Here is a 16301-nt window from a genome sequence, read left to right as displayed (position 1 = left end):
ATCTGGACTCAGCTGGGCCGCTCTGAATGTGCTTCAAGTGCATATCTACCAATTGCCTCCACTTTGTTTAATAAGGCTGGTAATAGGGCCTGCATAAACGGCAGTCGTAAACGTTAGAAATCTATATCCCTTATTTACAAACAGGCATTTATTTATCTCTGGGGACAGCTAAATAAACTAGACAGTAAAATGTAAGATTATACTGTACATCTAAGCGAAAATGGACATGCCAATAAATGATGACCCGTGTCTGGCTAACGGCCTGGGGTACATTTCTCTACTTCTGTTCCTCCCCGCTGCGTCAAGCTAGTGACAGAACACTATTGAACTATATTGACCGTTAGATGCGCTTGCTAGATCCATCACTGTAACTAGCTAGCTGTATTACTGTTTCCGATCAAGACAGCTTGCCGGTTATCGTGGAGCCTCGTGGCAGCCCATAAGGTCTGTGTGACACTCCCAAGAGCTGGAGTCCAGTGTCACAACGATTAAAAATAGGTGACAAATACTGTACAGTGAGGTTGGCGAGTGTTGAAACCTTTCTAATAACGTCTAACTCGTTGAGAGGGGAGTGAACGCACCCTCCGCGCCTCACCGGAGGCACTCCCCGGGTTCAGGGCGGGACCGGCATGGTTCTCACCGAGACATCCCGAGCAAAGCCGCGAGGGCCGAGCACCGCCGCTTTGTGCGGAGAACACCAGGGAGGACCCCACGCGCACAGGGCGCGCCAAGTCAGACAACTAGCTAGCTAGCTTCTTAACTAGAAGGGGAATGGTTGCTAGGCAACTTTGGCTAGTTTAACTAAACTTGTATCAACTGATGTTAAAAAACGAACATGAGAATGAAGCCAGTTAACTTCTTTAAAAAAATACAATATCAGTAAGCAACTCAGGTCGACGGTTTGTTCAAAGCGCCATTCTCCATCCTCCCCTCAGACAGTGCTAGCGTAGCTTGCTAACTAACGTATACAGTAGCTAACGGTACGCTACTGTAGTGTCTAGCTAGCAGTCAGGATTGCTAGATTAAGCTAGCAAGCTAACTGGTCTGCATACTCAACCGACCTCTTCAAAGCATGCTCACATGGCTCATAAACACTCGCAAGCTATGATTTTGTACAAACAAAGATGTAAACCATACCCCTCAATGATGCGTGCCAGTTTCCTCGTTCACAGTTTCAACTGAAAAAGCGGCTCTGTCTCCTCGCGTGCTGCGGAACGCTGCCTATCTCGGTGTGCCTGCAACAGCTGTGTTCTGTTTTGAATGAGGGAGTAGAGATGGGCTTGGCAGGGTGGAGTCTCTTAGGAACAGATTTCTGGAACTGGTTGTATCTGTTTTAACGTATGGTTGCAATTTCTCATTCGGAATTAAACGTTTAATAATTGTGATCTACCTGTACTGCTTTTTCAAATATATTCATCATTAAGTTTACATTTACTTCATTGGGTCCTTTTGACAAATCTCGGTATCTACTCACCGTTACAAAACAATGCTGCGCCGTCTGAAAGGCCTGTACACTGCATATTGCTGGGGGGTGGGGTGGGGGGGGTACATTTTCAAGACAGTAAACTGAATTGTACTGAGAACATAAGCAGCCAACTGAAACTTGAATTAGCTGCTCCTGCTGTGGTCTAACACTTTGACTTTAGGGCCCTCTTGTGGCGAATTTTTTGAACGTCATCAAAACGGGAATACTTATGTAGAGAAGTCAAATAAGATCACATTCTGCATTTTAAATATGTATTTGCTTATAAATAACTATTTGAACTGGTCTGTTTTCATTTCTTTATTTAGACATATAATTTATTGAAAGTATTTACAGAAGGTCAAGAATCAGGCCTGGACACGATCAGCCACACTCCAACACAAGCTGCCTCATCACGGCAGCGTTTCTCCTGGAGAGCGAGAACGTCTCCCAGCACGGTCACTCTCCAAACCTCAGCTGTCTCTCCTTCTCCTGCCCATGCAGCTCCCTCGCTCGCTCCTTCAGCTCCTCCGCTCTCTTCTCATCCTTCTCCGTCCCATCCCCAAGTTTGTACATGCGGCTGGCGTTGGCACAGCCCCACACATGGCCCAGCTCGCAGGCCCTGCTGGCGTAGCGGAGAGCCAGGCCCATGTCCTTCTCCAGGCTGGAGCCCTGGATGAACAGGGCGCTGAGGTTGAAGCAGGCTGGAGCAAAGCCCCCGGCGCAGGCCTTGTCGTAGTAGCGGCGTGCCTGCTGGGGGTCAGGCCCAGCGTCCGTGGCACGGCCATCCAGGGCCAGCAGACCCACGTTGTGGCAGCCGTCCAGGGACTTCTTCCCTCCTGCGTCGCAGGAGCGCAGGAAGCAGGAGTAGGCCGTCTTCAGACACTCCGCCACGCCCCCTGGAGCACAGACGTCACAGACAGAGGGCACAGACAGAGGGCACAGACAGCAGTATTATTAACAACTAAACAAACAAACAAAAATCAGGAGGAGGGGGGGGTTCTGTGTTTAGCGTTCTAGGTTCTGCGTTCTAGGTTCTGCGTTCTAAGTTCTTCGTTCTAGATTCTGTGTTCAGCATTCTAGGTTCTGTGTTCTAGGTCCTGTGTTCAACATTCTAGGTTCTGTGTTCAGCGTTCTAGGTTCTTTGTTCTAGGATCTGTGTGTGTACATGCACCTTTGCCGGTGACGTGGTAGGCTCCTAGCTTGTAGCAGCTCTCCCCGTGCCCGTGGGTTTCACAGTTGTGTTTCAGCACCTGCGCTGTGGACTCGTAGTTTTTCTTCACACCCTCCAGGTAGTCAGCCAGCCTCTGGCATCCTTGCATTGGAAACATTCAAATTTGTTTAAAATATATATACGTCTATTGCAATAATACGTATATTGTAAAATGTAAAAATACGTGACAAACATATTAATAATACATTCTAAAGTATTATAAGGAAGCAGAAGAAACGAACATGGATTATAACATGTATGTACATATAGGACACATAATAGAAGCGGCGGAATCTTGCTCGTCAACACTAGTATGTAACCCAACATTCTGGGCATTTCAGCACCCCAAAGCCAGGGACAGCACTGCACTCTTACCTTCAGGATCCTTCTCTCGGTAACACTGGTAGGTGTACTCCACGCCCAAGTTATCTAAAAACTGCTTCACCTCCTTCTCGTCTTCAAAGTTAATGAGTCCTGCCATTTTCTAACACGAAAGATTAGCTAAGACAAGAACAGTCACTTAAACCCACGTGCTGAGTGTCCAACTCGTGACCTTGGTGTGGAAGGAGTGATGGTCACTCACAAAGAGATTCACATGAAACGTAGTAGGTTATCCACTTGTTAAAAAAACATTTACCGATTTAAGTAAATACCTAGCTAGCTTAAATGTGAGATGATCTGTAGAGTTCGATTTTTCACTTCTTCCTACTTGTCCGCACATACGGCTTCCGTAGTCGTCAGTCCTCCCTCCCCCTTTCGGCCAAGTACTTCCTGTGTCGTAACCCTTGTTTATTATCGGCTACCCTATCTGTCAAAAAATGTGGTAGTTGGCAACAATATCATCTTTGAAATCTTTTTTCGACCAGATTACTTAGACATGTTATGAAGTGTCTGAGCTATTGATTTGAAAACATGGTTTGAAAATGAAAATCGACACGGATCAAAATTGTCTAGCGGGATCAAGAACAGACGATTTTTTTACATCAACAAGTTAGCGCATACAGCAGAAATTGAGCTTGCTCGCTAACGCAGTAGATAGCCTCGCTATTTTCAGCAAGCTGTACAGGGCTTTGCAAGCAAATGAATTAAGGAAACAGAGGCGGGGTTGTTTTGACCTAGCTTTATAAAGCTAGAAATATACACCGTTTTGTTTAAAACTCGGCCTTGAACAGTTACTACAGATGGCCTGCAATTTTCTGACAACGGTAAGTCTATGTAACGTTAGATCTTAAAGCAAGTAAACGTTACGTGGCCGTATGGTATTTTCCTATGATCTTAAAAAGAGTTGCAACATTAACGAGGACAAATGCTCATAATAAGTCAGTGCTTAATGAGATGACAATCTATTTTCTATGTGGCTGAAGTGTAGTGTTTCTGTGTGTTGCAGGACGAGGCGTCTCCCGCTTCTCTCACGGATCTGTGTCTGTCGTACATGACCTGCAACCTCGAGCGCTTCTGTGTGAAACAGGCAGACGGCTCGCTCTGTCTCCGGGAGTCCCTAGTCTTCCCGCAGGAGCTCGCGGACCAGCTGCTGGCTAAGATGGCTACGGAAGGTGAGCAAGGGGTTTCCGTTGGTATGTCCCAACTGGTTTTAAACAAACTGTTTGCCGTACACACGCCGGCGGCGTGTTCACCTAACAACAGCAGGTGTGGTCTGCCTCTGTCACCAGATTCGTCACAAATGTACAAAACATTATGACTGGCGATTTTACGTCCTGATATGTTTACTCTGGCAGCGACTAACTATTGAAGTGCTTGTGAGAGGTATTGAGAGTGCTTGTGTGTGTGTGTGTGTGTGTGTGTGTGTCCAGGACTGCTGAATGACAGTACGGTGGGGGTGTTTCGGAGTTGTGAGTACCTGCGTTTGAGGCGAGCGTGTATCCGCACGGCGAAGATCTCTGCGGAGGCGTTCCAGCGAGCGCTCTGCCCTCACAGGCTGCTGGAGCTGGACGCAGCCAGGGTCAACGCAGACCTCACCATCGATGACATACTGCAGGGGCTCGCCACCAATAAACACTGCCAGGTAGAGGGGTGGGAACCTGGGGGGTAAAACTAAATACTCCATATCTCTGCCTCTCTCTCTGTTTTTTTTTTGCCCCTTCTCTCTTTACATTTTTGTCATTTAGCAGGCGCTCTTATCCAGAGCGACTTACAGTAAGTACAGAGACATTCCCCCCGAGGCAAGTAGTGTGAAGTGCCTTGGGACACAATGTCATTTTGCACGGCCGGGAATCGAACTGGCAACCTTCTGATTACTAGCCCGTTTCCCTAACCGCTCAGCCATCTGACTCCCCCTCTTTCTCTGCCTCCATCCCCCTCCCCTCCCCCAGGAGAGCCTGCAGCGTCTGGTCCTGACGGGTCTGACCATGTCCTCCCAGGAGGAGCCGGGGCACCCTGGCTTCAGCTCCCTGCCCGCCCTGCGCTCGCTGTCCCTGGCCAGCGTGGACTTCTACGACGCGGGGCTGGTGGATGCGTGCTCCCTGGCCCGGCTGGAGAGCCTGGACCTGTCCGACACCTCCGTCACCAACCTGACGCCCCTGCTGAGGCTGAAGGGCCGGCTGCGCTCGCTCACCCTGCACCAGATGAAGAGGTTGGAGATGAGCACCGCTCAGCTGCTGGCTGTCATAGGGCAGCTGGACGCCCTGCAGGTGTGTGTGTGTGTGTAGGAGGGAAGGGGGGAGTATGACTCTAGCATTGTATGTGTGTATTTTTTACTACCAATCCTTTCATGGTTTTCCTGTGTTTCTCTGTGTGTGTGTGTGTGTGTGTGTGTGTGCGCAGCACCTGGACATTAGTGATGATAAGCAGTTTACGTCTGACGTGGCCCGGCAGCTGCTGTGCCAGCCTGGCATCCTGCCCAACCTGATGTCCCTGGACGTGTCTGGCAGGAAGCAGGTGACCCGGCTGGGGTCAGGGGTCATGGCTGGGGTCAGGGGTCATGGCTGGGGTCAGGGGCCATGGCTGTGGTCAGGGGTCATGGCTGGGGTCAGGGGTCATGGCTGAGGTCAGAGGGGGTCATGGCTGGGGTCAGGGGTCATGGCTGGGGTCAGGGGTCATGGCTGGGGACGGGGGATTAGGGGTTAAGACAGATAACCAAAACACCTCTATACATACCAGTCTTACTCCACAGAGAGTAGTAACCTGTGTGTGTGTGTGTGTGTGTGTGTGTGTGTGTGTGCAGGTGACTGATGCAGCGGTGAAGGCATTTGTGGAGGAGAGACCAGGGATGACCTTTGTGGGGCTTCTGGCCACAGACGCAGGCTTCTCCCCCTTCCTGTCTGGAGAGGGCAGCTTGCAGGTTGTACTACTGCTCTGCAGCGGTGTGGACACGCCTGGCTGTCAATTACATACTGACGTGTGTGTGTGTGTGTGTGTGCAGGTGACCGGAGAGGCTAATGAATCTCAGATCTGTGAGGCGTTGCGGCGCTACAGTGAGAGGGAAGGCTTTGTGAGAGAGGCCCTCTTCCACCTGTTCAGCCTCACACACATCATGGAGAAACCACGGCCAGACATCCTCAAGGTGCACACACACACTCACTCACTCACACATACTTGCTAACTGTAGCTATCCCTTACTTTCCTGATGCTACATCAAACGTTCCTTCTCTCCCCCTCCCCTCTTCTCTCCTCCCCTGTCAGCTGGTGGTCCTTGGCATGACCAACCACCCTGCCACCCTGAACGTCCAGCTGGCAGCCAGTGCGTGTGTGTTCAACCTGACCAAACAGGACCTGGCAGCGGGCATGCCCGTCAAACTGCTGGGCACCGTCACACAGCTACTGCTGGCTGCCATGACGACCTTCCCCAACCACCAGCAGGTAAGGCCAGGGCTCTGGGGTCAGGTGACGAGGGTCAGAGGTCAGGTTTAGGACCTGCGGTGACCAGAATGTGGGCCTTCTCTTTTCAGCTGCAGAAGAACTGCCTGCTGTCTCTGTGCAGCGACAGAGTCCTACAGGAGGTGCCTTTCAACAGGCGAGTCACACACACACACACACATGAACAGAAATACAGACAGACACTAAAAACACACACACATTCCAGAGCAGCCAGCCACAGGTGAAGGGAGTATGATGGTGTGTGTGTGTGCAGGTTTGAGGCAGCCAAGCTGGTAATGCAGTGGCTGTGTAACCATGAAGACCAGAACATGCAGAGGATGGCTGTGGCCATCATCTCCATCCTGGCAGCCAAGGTGTGTGTGTGTGTGTGTGTGTGTGAGAGAGTGTGAGCTGATTCTGAGTCAGTATTAATGAATGTGTGTCAGTAATTATAAGTGTGTGTGTGTGTAGTTGTCTACAGAGCAGACGGCCCACTTAGGAGCAGAGCTGTTCATAGTGAAGGTAAGACCCTGGAACACTCTCTCTCCCTGTCTGTCTCTTCCTGTGTGTCTCTCTCTCTCTCTCTCCCTGTCTCTCTCCTAACACACTCTCTCTCCCTGTCTCTCTCCTAACACTCTCTCTCCCTGTGTCTCTCCTAACACTCTCTCTCTCTCCCTGTCTCTCTCCTAACACTCTCTCTCCCTGTCTCTCTCCTAACACTCTCTCTCCCTGTCTCTCTCCTAACACACTCTCTCTCCCTGTCTCTCTCCTAACACTCTCTCTCCCTGTCTCTCTCCTAACACTCTCTCTCTCTCCCTGTCTCTCTCCTAACACACTCTCTCTCCCTGTCTCTCTCCTAACACTCTCTCTCCCTGTCTCTCTCCTAACACTCTCTCTCCCTGTCTCTCTCCTAACACTCTCTCTCTCTCCCTGTCTCTCTCCTAACACTCTCTCTCCCTGTGTCTCTCTCCTAACACTCTCTCTCCCTGTGTCTCTCTCCTAACACTCTCTCTCCCTGTGTCTCTCTCCTAACACTCTCTCTCCCTGTGTCTCTCTCCTAACACTCTCTCTCCCTGTCTCTCTCCTAACACTCTCTCTCCCTGTCTCTCTCCTAACACTCTCTCTCCCTGTGTCTCTCTCCTAACACTCTCTCTCCCTGTGTCTCTCCTAACTCTCTCTCTCCTGGCGGTCTCTCCTGGCGGTCTCTCTGAGCAGCAGCTGCTCCACATCGTGCGTCAGAAAGCGTCCCAGGGCGTGGTGGATGCCACCCTCAAGTTCACACTGAGTGCGCTCTGGAACCTCACAGACGAATCACCAACCACCTGCCGCCATTTTATAGAAAACCAGGGTCTGGATCTGTTCATCAGCGTTCTAGAGGTACGAAGACACACACACACACACACTTGACTCATCTTTCTTTTTTTAAACCTCTCCCTCCCTCTCTCTCCCCCCCCCACAGTCCTTCCCTACAGAGTCTTCCATCCAGCAGAAGGTTCTGGGGCTACTGGTGAGCTTGGCTCTGTTCCTTCTGCTGTTCTACACACCAGCCTCTGGGAACGTGCTCCTCTCACCCCTCCCTCCCCCCTCCCCTTGTAGAACAACATAGCGGAGGTAGGAGAGCTGCACATGGAGCTGATGGTGCAGGGCTTCCTGGATCACCTGCGCTCCCTGCTGCACAGCCCGGAGGTGGAAGTGAGCTACTTTGCCGCAGGGATCCTGGCCCACCTCACCTCCCGGGGGGAACAGGCCTGGGGCCTGGGCCTGGAGCTGAGAGACACCATGCTGGAGCAACTGGTACGAGGGGGTGCTGTGTGTGTATGTATATCTCTTTCTTATGGACCCTAGTGACTGTGTGTGTGTGTGTCTTCCCCAGCACTCTGCCATCCTGAAGTGGCCGACTCCAGAATGTGAGATGGTGGCCTACAGGTGAGACCCTCATCTACACTTCCTGTCCTGTCTGAGCACTTCCTGTCCTGTCTGAGCACTTCCTGTCTGAACACTTCCTGTCCTGTCTGAGCACTTCCTGTCTGAGCACTTCCTGTCTGAGCACTTCCTGTCTGAGCACTTCCTGTCTGAGCACTTCCTGTCCTGCAGGTCTTTCGGTCCGTTCTTCCCCCTGCTGGAGTGTTTCCACACTCCTGGAGTCCAGCTGTGGGCGGCCTGGGCCATGCTGCACGTCTGCAGCAAGAATGGTGAACGCACACACACACACATACACACACATCTACACCCACACACACACACGTACTTACATGGTGTGTAATGTGTTCTGTCGCCCCCTGTGTGCAGCGGCACGCTACTGCAGCATGCTGCTGGAGGAGGGGGGTCTGGAGTGGCTGCGGCGAGTGCACACACACCCCGACACACACCCCGACGTCAGGAGCCTGGTGGACAGCATCCTGCTCAACCTGCACACACACGCAGCACGCACCGGCCAGCACACACACACAGGTACACACACAGCTGAAACACACAAACAGTGTGGATAGACAGCATGATTGGTGTGTGTGTATATATATACTTATCTGCTTGTATTATTCTGTGTATAAACTTGTTTCTGTTCATCTTTCCCTACAGAGAGCCAAGCCCCCTAAACTCATCCAGACCTTGTTTAAAACTCATCCAAACATCCTCAAGACTTCATCCAAACAACCTCAAGACTTCATCCAAACATCCTCAAGACTTCATCCAAACATCCTCAAGACTTCGTCCAAACATCGGCACACTCACCCCAGAGTCTGAAGCTGTGCGAGTGTCTACATATGTATAATATGTATATATGTGTGTGTGTGTGTGTGTGCGTGCGCTGTTCAGTTAGGGCTCAGGGTGAGAGAGTGTTGAGGTCAGCTGTTCACCAGGGTGGAGAGACAGCTGGCCCTCACAGCAGCAGATAAGCTAGTGACCGTGCATGCTGGTGTTGGTGTGTGACGCATGCTGGTGTTTCTGTGAATGTTCCTCCTCTCCTGGGAACGCTTGTTCTCATTTCAGAGTTCCTACCCGCCCTACGTGCTCAGCCGTGTCTACAGAGGACTCCAGTGGCAATAGACAGCCAACGATAGCCGTTTTAGACCTGTGTTTGAGAGACAGACGTGTGTGTGTGTGTGTTGGGGATGAAAGCTTGTGACTTTATACACTACCTTCAACAGCACAATGAGTGAATGTGTTGTACATGCTGTTGTCTTTCCACAACTGTGTGTGTGTGTATATATATATTTATCTCGATAGCGTGGTAAATAAGAAACTGTTGCTGTGACGGTGTTAAGTGTCGCACGAAAACTGTTCTTTTAGTCCAAACAAATACAGCCTAAAGGAATCGGTGCACTTGATTCGAGTCACCTACAGTTCAGCCCATGGATGGATCAGCCCCATATGAGCCAGCTGCAACACTGATCAAACGCTCCTCAACTGAGAGCTGTCAGCATTATGACACCTTCCTGTTTGACTGACTGTGGGCAGAGAAGGAAGCCATGTTGCTGCTGGGGTCAGGGGTCATATAATAAAAAACAGACTTATTGATGGTGTTTCGTGTTGTCCTCATGGTTACCTAGCAACCAGCCTCCTGCATGACCAGCATGCCCTGCAGCAGTGACATCACATTTAAACATTCAGATATACAGAATATAACCATGTACAGAATATAACACACATTGAAAATACACCAACCTTCTTTGCAAGTGATAGTTATGTGAACATTATTTTATTAGTGATACTCTTATTTGACAATATTTATTTAAACCTTTCAACGTTTCCTTAGTTGGACTGGGTGGACAGAGTGTGTGTATTTAGTGTGTATTTTTCTATTTAAGTTATAGTGGATGTGTTAATCTACAGTGGTTATAGTTTGTGTGTTACTCTCCAGTGTAGTGAGGTGGTTATAGTGTGTGTGTGTGTTACTCTCCAGTGTAGTGAGGTGGTTATAGTGTGTGTGTGTGTTACTCTCCAGTGTAGTGAGGTGGTTATAGTGTGTGTGTGTGTTACTCTCCAGTGTAGTGAGGTGGTTATAGTGTGTGTGTGTGTTACTCTCCAGTGTAGTGAGGGGGTTATAGTGTGTGTGTGTGTTACTCTCCAGTGTAGTGAGGTGGTTATAGTGAGTGTGTGTGTTACTCTCCAGTGTAGTGAGGTGGTTATAGTGTGTGTGTGTGTTACTCTCCAGTGTAGTGAGGTGGTTATAGTGTGTGTGTGTGTTACTCTCCAGTGTAGTGAGGTGGTTATAGTGTGTGTGTGTGTTACTCTCCAGTGTAGTGAGGGGGTTATAGTGTGTGTGTGTGTTACTCTCCAGTGTAGTGAGGTGGTTATAGTGAGTGTGTGTGTTACTCTCCAGTGTAGTGAGGTGGTTATAGTGTGTGTGTGTGTTACTCTCCAGTGTAGTGAGGTGGTTATAGTGTGTGTGTGTGTGTGTTACTCTCCAGTGTAGTGAGGTGGTTATAGTGTGTGTGTGTGTTACTCTCCAGTGTAGTGAGGGGGTTATAGTGTGTGTGTGTGTGTGTTACTCTCCAGTGTAGTGAGGTGGTTATAGTGTGTGTGTGTGTTACTCTCCAGTGTAGTGAGGGGGTTATAGTGTGTGTGTGTGTTACTCTCCAGTGTAGTGAGGTGGTTATAGTGAGTGTGTGTGTTACTCTCCAGTGTAGTGAGGTGGTTATAGTGTGTGTGTGTGTTACTCTCCAGTGTAGTGAGGGGGTTATAGTGTGTGTGTGTGTTACTCTCCAGTGTAGTGAGGGGGTTATAGTGTGTGTGTGTGTGTTACTCTCCAGTGTAGTGAGGTGGTTATAGTGTGTGTGTGTGTTACTCTCCAGTGTAGTGAGGGGGTCTTTTCTCCATGAAGGCGGCCATGCCCTCCTTTCTATCTCTAGTTGGTATGACCTGGGGGGGGGGGAGGGGAGGAGGAGGAGGAGGGGGGAGGAGGAGGGGTGGAGGAGGAGGGGGGGGGGGGAAGCTGCAGTTAGAGCTAGCTGTTTTTTATGAACTCAAACAGCCAATCACATGAGTGAATTAGATGTGTTACCTGGGCGTAGCACATCCTCTCTATAGCCATGGCCGAGGTGGAGTCCACCTGGGAGACACACACATATCAAACACACCACGCAGGAGCATGGAGAACAGAGATAGTGTGTGTGTGTGTGTGTGTGTGGGGGGGGGTTGTACCTCTATGCCTCTGTTCATGGCCTCCTTGGCCATCCTCACAGCGATGGGAGCCTGGAGAGAGGAGGGGAGTGAGAGAGTCTGTCTGGGATCAGACGTGAGTGTGTGTGTGTGTGTACCTGGGGTAGGATCTCCCGTGTGTGTGTGTGTACCTGGGGTAGGATCTCCCGTGTGTGTGTGTGTGTGTACCTGGGGTAGGATCTCCCGTGTGTGTGTGGGTGTGTGTGTGTGTGTACCTGGGGTAGGATCTCCCGGGCCAGGCTGATGGCCTCCCTGTATGCTGCATCTCCAGCTGGGTTCTGGGGCACGGCCCGGTTCACCAGACCCAGCTCCTCCGCTCTCTGGCCCCCTACCCTCAAACCTGGAGGGGGGAGAGGGGGCGGGGGGTGGGAGGAGTAACTGGTTATCATGAGGTCCTGTAGATCAAGGTCTTGGTATGAGCGTCCAGGTATCTTCATCACCTGTGAAGATCATCTCCTTGGCAACAGCAACACCCACTGCTCTCGGCAGACGCTGACTGCCCCCTGTAGGAGAAGAGGGGAACTACATCTGAGGCACACACAGTGTAACACAGAGTGTGTGTGTGTGTGTGTGACCTCGGCGCTTACCAGCTCCTGGGAGCAGCCCTCGTGTCGTCTCAATCAGACCCATCTGTGCAGAGTAGGCTGAAACACACACACACACACCAGAGGACAGATGAAGGTTGGAGCTGCAGTGTCATTTGACAGACGGCTCACCTGAACCAATCACTGGGCTGCCTGCTTTTATTTAACCAATCAAATTCAGATTCACGTCTGCCTCTATCTAGACATGAATCTGCCTCCAGCTCTGCTCAGCTGTCGTCTAGGTAACACCATGAGCTGTGACATCACACAGCTGTCTCTGTGATGCCCAGGGGTCAGAGATGAGGGGTTGCTCACCGGCGGTGCGGAGGTCACAGGCCAGGGCCAGCTCCAGACCCCCGCCCAGGGCCACGCCGTCCAGCGCTGCGACGGTCGGCATGGGCAACAAGGCTGGCAGGGAGACACACACACACACACGATCACACACAACATCACACACGCACACACACGCATACACACTCACTCTCCTCCTCACCTATCTCCATCATCAGAGAGCGCAGGCCGTGAACAAACAGGTCAGACTGTGTGTTGTTCATCTGAGCTCTCTCCTTAAGATCTGCCCCTGCAACACACACACACACAGAACCATCATACAGACGCACACCTGCATGTTGTCCAACATATATACTTCTACGATGTGTACTGCTCTGACCCCCCCTCTGAGGCTGTGTGTAATGCCGTGAACACACCTGCACAGAACACACCTGCACAGAACACACCTGCACAGAACACACCTGCACAGAACACACCTGCACAGAACACACCTGCACAGAACACACCTGCACAGAACACACCTGCACAGAACACACCTTCACAGAACACACCTGCACAGAACACACCTGCACAGAACACGCCTGGAAGCAGACTTCTGAAGAGCAGCACGCGGACAGCCGCATCACGGGATACGCACGCCACCATCTCCCTCATCTGCAGCACACACACTTCAGCACTCTGTGTGTGTGTGGGTGTGTGTGTGTGTGTGGGGGGGGGGGGGGGTGCTCACCTGAGACACAAACACATTCCCTAGAGCGTTCTTGGCTTTCTGCCGACACATCAACACTTCAGCTATACCTGCACCAGAGGAGAGGAGTGAGGGAGGAGAGGGGGGGGAGAGGACGAGGAGAGCATGGAGAGAGATGAGAAGAGGAGAGGACGAGAGGAGAGGACGAGGAGAGCATGGAGAGAGATGAGGAGAGGAGAGGGAGGGATTGACTGACAGGAAGAGTAATCTGTTTGGCTGCTGAGACAAGTAGGGCTTTAGAGGTGTGTGTGTTTCTAACGCTTGTCTAATTAGCCACCTTTATAGAGATCTTAACTCAAATCATGCTTAAAGCTGCCATTTACACATCAATCTGACACACACACACAAACACTAGAGATGGCAAAAGTACAAACATCCTTCACTCAAGTAGAAGTAAAAATACTCATGTTTAAAAAGACTGTTACCAGAAAAATCTACGTCAGTAGATTCCCATCTCTGCCTAACACACCGGATGATAATAGAGCGTGCAGTTATAAACCGTCTTACCGGAGTCTTCCCCGTCCAGATGCCGTAGATCCACCTCCACATCCGGCGTCTGTCTGTGTAACTGACGGGAGAGCGTGACAGCTGGTCCCGGCAAAGGACCTTTGCTCCCGAACAGCGATGTAAGGCCAGGCCGGTGTATCGAACCTGGGGTACTGAGACGGTGCATGATCATGTTACCTGAGGCAGGTATAAACGACAGGTGAGCCGCCAGGCTGCGTAGCGTCAACATGCTGCTCCGTGTCAGTGTTGCTGAAAAAGGAAGTTCTCGCAACTCGAGCCTGATTAAAAAAAACACCCGGAAATGTGCTCCCGATTGTGGAAAGTCGAACTTTCCAATTTACAAAATCAAACAAAAAGGCAAATTCACACTTTCATAAAATTTACTATTTGTCGTTAACCAAATCCTCTTTCCCTGGAGATCGTTTCTCTCTCGGGAACTGAGGACAGGAGGGGTGAGGACTCGAGGACGAATGACACCTAGCGGTAATCACTGGGAAATGTGTACAACAGCACGCACGCAAAATGTATGCAGGCGCGCGCCCACTAGTGCTGCCTGGTGTCATCAAGGAGGTTAACCTCTGTCTCTCTTTTCTCCCCCTCTCTCCAGCCAGACAGACAGTGACGTGTAGTTTCCGTGTGCGTGCAGCCTAGTCTGACCATTCATTATTCAACATGTCTACAGAATCAGCACCACACACACAGGGTCCTGGAACACAACAACAAATGTGTGTGTGGTCATTTGTAGGTTGTTAGTGGACGGGACAAATTAATAGTTTACGGAGGGTAGAGGATTCCCTCTAAATCCTGTCCCCCCCCCCCACCGCCCCTCTCCCCGTCTCTAGCCGCGGCTAGCCTCGCTGCGGCCCTCAGGCCTGCCAGACCAGGGGCCGAAGTAGGAAGGCAAGCCCAGGCAGGGAGCACCAGGTGGGCATGAGTCACAGAGGACTTGCCTGACCTCACACTCAGCTCTGCACTGACCTCTCTCCACTCAGACCATGAGATGGTGACACACAGAAAGACACACACACACACATGCTGGCTCACACACACATGCTGGCTCACACACACATGCTGGCTCACGAACAAATGCTTGCTTGCTCACACACACACACACGCACACACACACGCACACACACAGTCAGCAGAACAGAGTTGGTCTAGGCTCATCTGCTTCATGTTTGTTTACTAACCTCAGAGGAAACAGCCACAGTGGTGTCACCCAGTATGTGTGTGTGTGTGTGTGTGTGTGTGGAGGGAGAGAGACAAAGAGAGAGAAAGGGGAAGAGGGGGGAGCGAGGGGGGAGAGAGAGGGAGGGGAGAGAGCGAGAGAGGGAGAAAGAGGAAGGGAAGGACAGGGAGGAAGGGGGAGAGGGAGGGAGGGAGAGAGAGAGAGAGAGAGAGGTGTGTGTGTGGAGGGAGAGATGGAGGGAGAGAGACAAAGAGATAGAGAGGGGAAGAGGAAGGGAGGGAGGGAGGGAGGGAGGGAGGGAGGGAGGGAGGGAGGGAGGGAGGGAGGGAGGGAGGGAGGGAGGGAGGGAGGGAGGGAGGGAGGGAGGGAGGGAGGGAGGGGAGAGGGAGTAGAGGCCTCAGGCTCCAGTGACAGCTGAAACACACCCCTGTTAAATAATACACATTGTCATTGTGCACCACACACACACACACGCTCACACACAGACACACACATTCCAGGAAGCAGTCAAGAGGAAAGTTACACTAATGATTCCAATTGCTTCACTTTACTGGCACACAATACAGGGCAACCAGAAACACTCAACTCAGAACGATACACTGGTGTGAGACAGGCAGACAGACAGACAGACAGACAGACAGACAGACAGACAGACAGACAGGAAGGAAGGCAGGCTGACAGACAGACAGGATGACAGACAGACAGACAGACAGACAGACAGACAGACAGACAGACAGACAGACAAACAGACAGGCTGGCAGGCAGGCAGGCTGACAGACAGGCTGACAGACAGACAAACAGACAGACACAGGCTAAAAAGACAGACAGGCAGACAGACAGACAGACAGAAAGGCTGACAGGTAGGCAGGCAGGCAAGCAGGCAGGCAGGCTGACAGACAGAGAGACAGACAGACAGGCTGACAGACAGAGAGACAGACAGACAGGCTGACAGACAGGCTGACAGACTGACAGGCAGACAGACAGCCCTCTCTGTGAGCCTCCTCTGCAGGCTGTAGCTTGTCTGTGGGTCTGTGGTCTGCTGGTGTGGGTGGTCTGCTGGTGTGGGTGGTCTGCTGTAGTGTGTGGTCTGCTGGTGTGGGTGGTCTGCTGGTGTGGTCTGCTGTAGTGGGTGGTCTGCTGGTGTGGGTGGTCTGCTGTAGTGTGTGGTCTGCTGGTGTGGGTGGTCTGCTGGTGTGGTCTGCTGTAGTGGGTGGTCTGCTGTAGTGGGTGGTCTGCTGGTGTGTGGTCTGCTGTAGTGGGTGGTCTGCTGGTGTGTGGTCTGCTGTAGTGGGTGGTCTGCTGTAGTGGGTGGTCTGCTGGTGTGTGGTCTGCTG

At 51.3% G+C, this 16301-nt stretch overlaps 4 protein-coding genes across 11 annotated transcripts in view; 1 reads left to right on the top strand and 3 right to left on the bottom strand.

Moving 5' to 3' along the window:
• ralgps2 (Ral GEF with PH domain and SH3 binding motif 2) overlaps positions 1-1518 on the bottom strand; it is a 43854-nt gene extending 42336 nt beyond the window's left edge. For 2 of the 7 annotated variants that reach the window (XM_084692557.1, XM_084692559.1), the window contains exon 1: positions 1138-1251. The gene's annotated coding sequence lies outside the window, so the exon portion shown is untranslated. Of the gene's footprint in view, positions 1-1137; positions 1261-1474 lie in introns of those variants that run through there. The other 5 variants (XM_084692560.1, XM_084692558.1, XM_084692555.1 and 2 more) reach the window with 5 other exon arrangements.
• A 250-nt stretch (positions 1519-1768) lies between these two features.
• Positions 1769-3420, bottom strand: coa7 (cytochrome c oxidase assembly factor 7). The gene is made up of 3 exons (XM_084692675.1): positions 3051-3420; positions 2637-2777; positions 1769-2361 (listed from the first exon to the last, which is right to left on the bottom strand). The coding sequence occupies exons 1-3, from the start codon at positions 3154-3156 to the stop codon at positions 1922-1924; spliced, it is 687 nt and encodes a 228-aa protein (XP_084548801.1). The 5' UTR covers positions 3157-3420; the 3' UTR covers positions 1769-1921.
• Positions 3421-3476: 56 nt separating this feature from the next.
• On the top strand, positions 3477-10009 carry zyg11 (zyg-11 family member, cell cycle regulator). Its single transcript, XM_084692672.1, has 18 exons — positions 3477-3880; positions 4063-4228; positions 4487-4698; positions 5006-5323; positions 5457-5570; positions 5857-5973; positions 6055-6195; positions 6315-6491; positions 6581-6645; positions 6763-6862; positions 6960-7010; positions 7704-7865; positions 7948-7995; positions 8085-8282; positions 8362-8414; positions 8583-8680; positions 8778-8939; positions 9066-10009. Exons 1-18 carry the CDS (start codon positions 3857-3859, stop codon positions 9080-9082), a joined length of 2223 nt encoding a protein of 740 aa, XP_084548798.1. The 5' UTR covers positions 3477-3856; the 3' UTR covers positions 9083-10009.
• Positions 10010-10169: 160 nt separating this feature from the next.
• Positions 10170-14544, bottom strand: echdc2 (enoyl CoA hydratase domain containing 2). 2 transcript variants are annotated; one of them, XM_084692673.1, is made up of 11 exons: positions 13779-14544; positions 13254-13321; positions 13075-13177; positions 12726-12812; positions 12548-12640; positions 12236-12292; positions 12089-12151; positions 11864-11988; positions 11631-11681; positions 11491-11538; positions 10170-11348 (listed from the first exon to the last, which is right to left on the bottom strand). In XM_084692673.1, exons 1-11 carry the CDS (start codon positions 14005-14007, stop codon positions 11271-11273), a joined length of 1002 nt encoding a protein of 333 aa, XP_084548799.1. In that variant the 5' UTR covers positions 14008-14544; the 3' UTR covers positions 10170-11270. The 2 variants fall into 2 exon arrangements, with proteins under 2 accessions (XP_084548799.1, XP_084548800.1); XM_084692674.1 differs by having other exon boundaries at positions 13090-13177.
• Between the last annotated feature and the right edge of the window lie 1757 nt (positions 14545-16301).

Source organism: Hypomesus nipponensis, chromosome 26, assembly GCF_054491055.1.
Source record: "Hypomesus nipponensis isolate SF chromosome 26, ASM5449105v1, whole genome shotgun sequence".
Taxonomy (NCBI): Eukaryota; Metazoa; Chordata; class Actinopteri; order Osmeriformes; family Osmeridae; genus Hypomesus; species Hypomesus nipponensis.
This window is presented reverse-complemented; position numbering and strand designations above follow the sequence as displayed.

Bases quoted from the DNA above. Each gene is read 5' to 3' on its own strand.
- zyg11 (XM_084692672.1), top strand. From the start codon at position 3,857: ATGGCCTGCAATTTTCTGACAACG. The intron at 7,011-7,703 runs GTAAGACCCTGG...CTCTCTGAGCAG, and splicing joins CAGAGCTGTTCATAGTGAAG to CAGCTGCTCCACATCGTGCG. The intron at 7,996-8,084 runs GTGAGCTTGGCT...CTCCCCTTGTAG, and splicing joins AGAAGGTTCTGGGGCTACTG to AACAACATAGCGGAGGTAGG.
- coa7 (XM_084692675.1), bottom strand. From the start codon at position 3,156: ATGGCAGGACTCATTAACTTTGAAGACGAGAAGGAGGTGAAGCAGTTT. The intron at 2,778-3,050 runs GTAAGAGTGCAG...TTCCAATGCAAG, and splicing joins CCGAGAGAAGGATCCTGAAG to GATGCCAGAGGCTGGCTGAC. The intron at 2,362-2,636 runs GTGCATGTACAC...TCTGTGCTCCAG, and splicing joins CTACCACGTCACCGGCAAAG to GGGGCGTGGCGGAGTGTCTG.
- echdc2 (XM_084692673.1), bottom strand. From the start codon at position 14,007: ATGTTGACGCTACGCAGCCTGGCGGCTCACCTGTCGTTTATACCTGCC. The intron at 13,322-13,778 runs GTAAGACGGTTT...CCTCTGGTGCAG, and splicing joins TCTGGACGGGGAAGACTCCG to GTATAGCTGAAGTGTTGATG. The intron at 11,682-11,863 runs GTACACACACAC...TCCTCTCTCCAG, and splicing joins CCCGGGAGATCCTACCCCAG to GCTCCCATCGCTGTGAGGAT.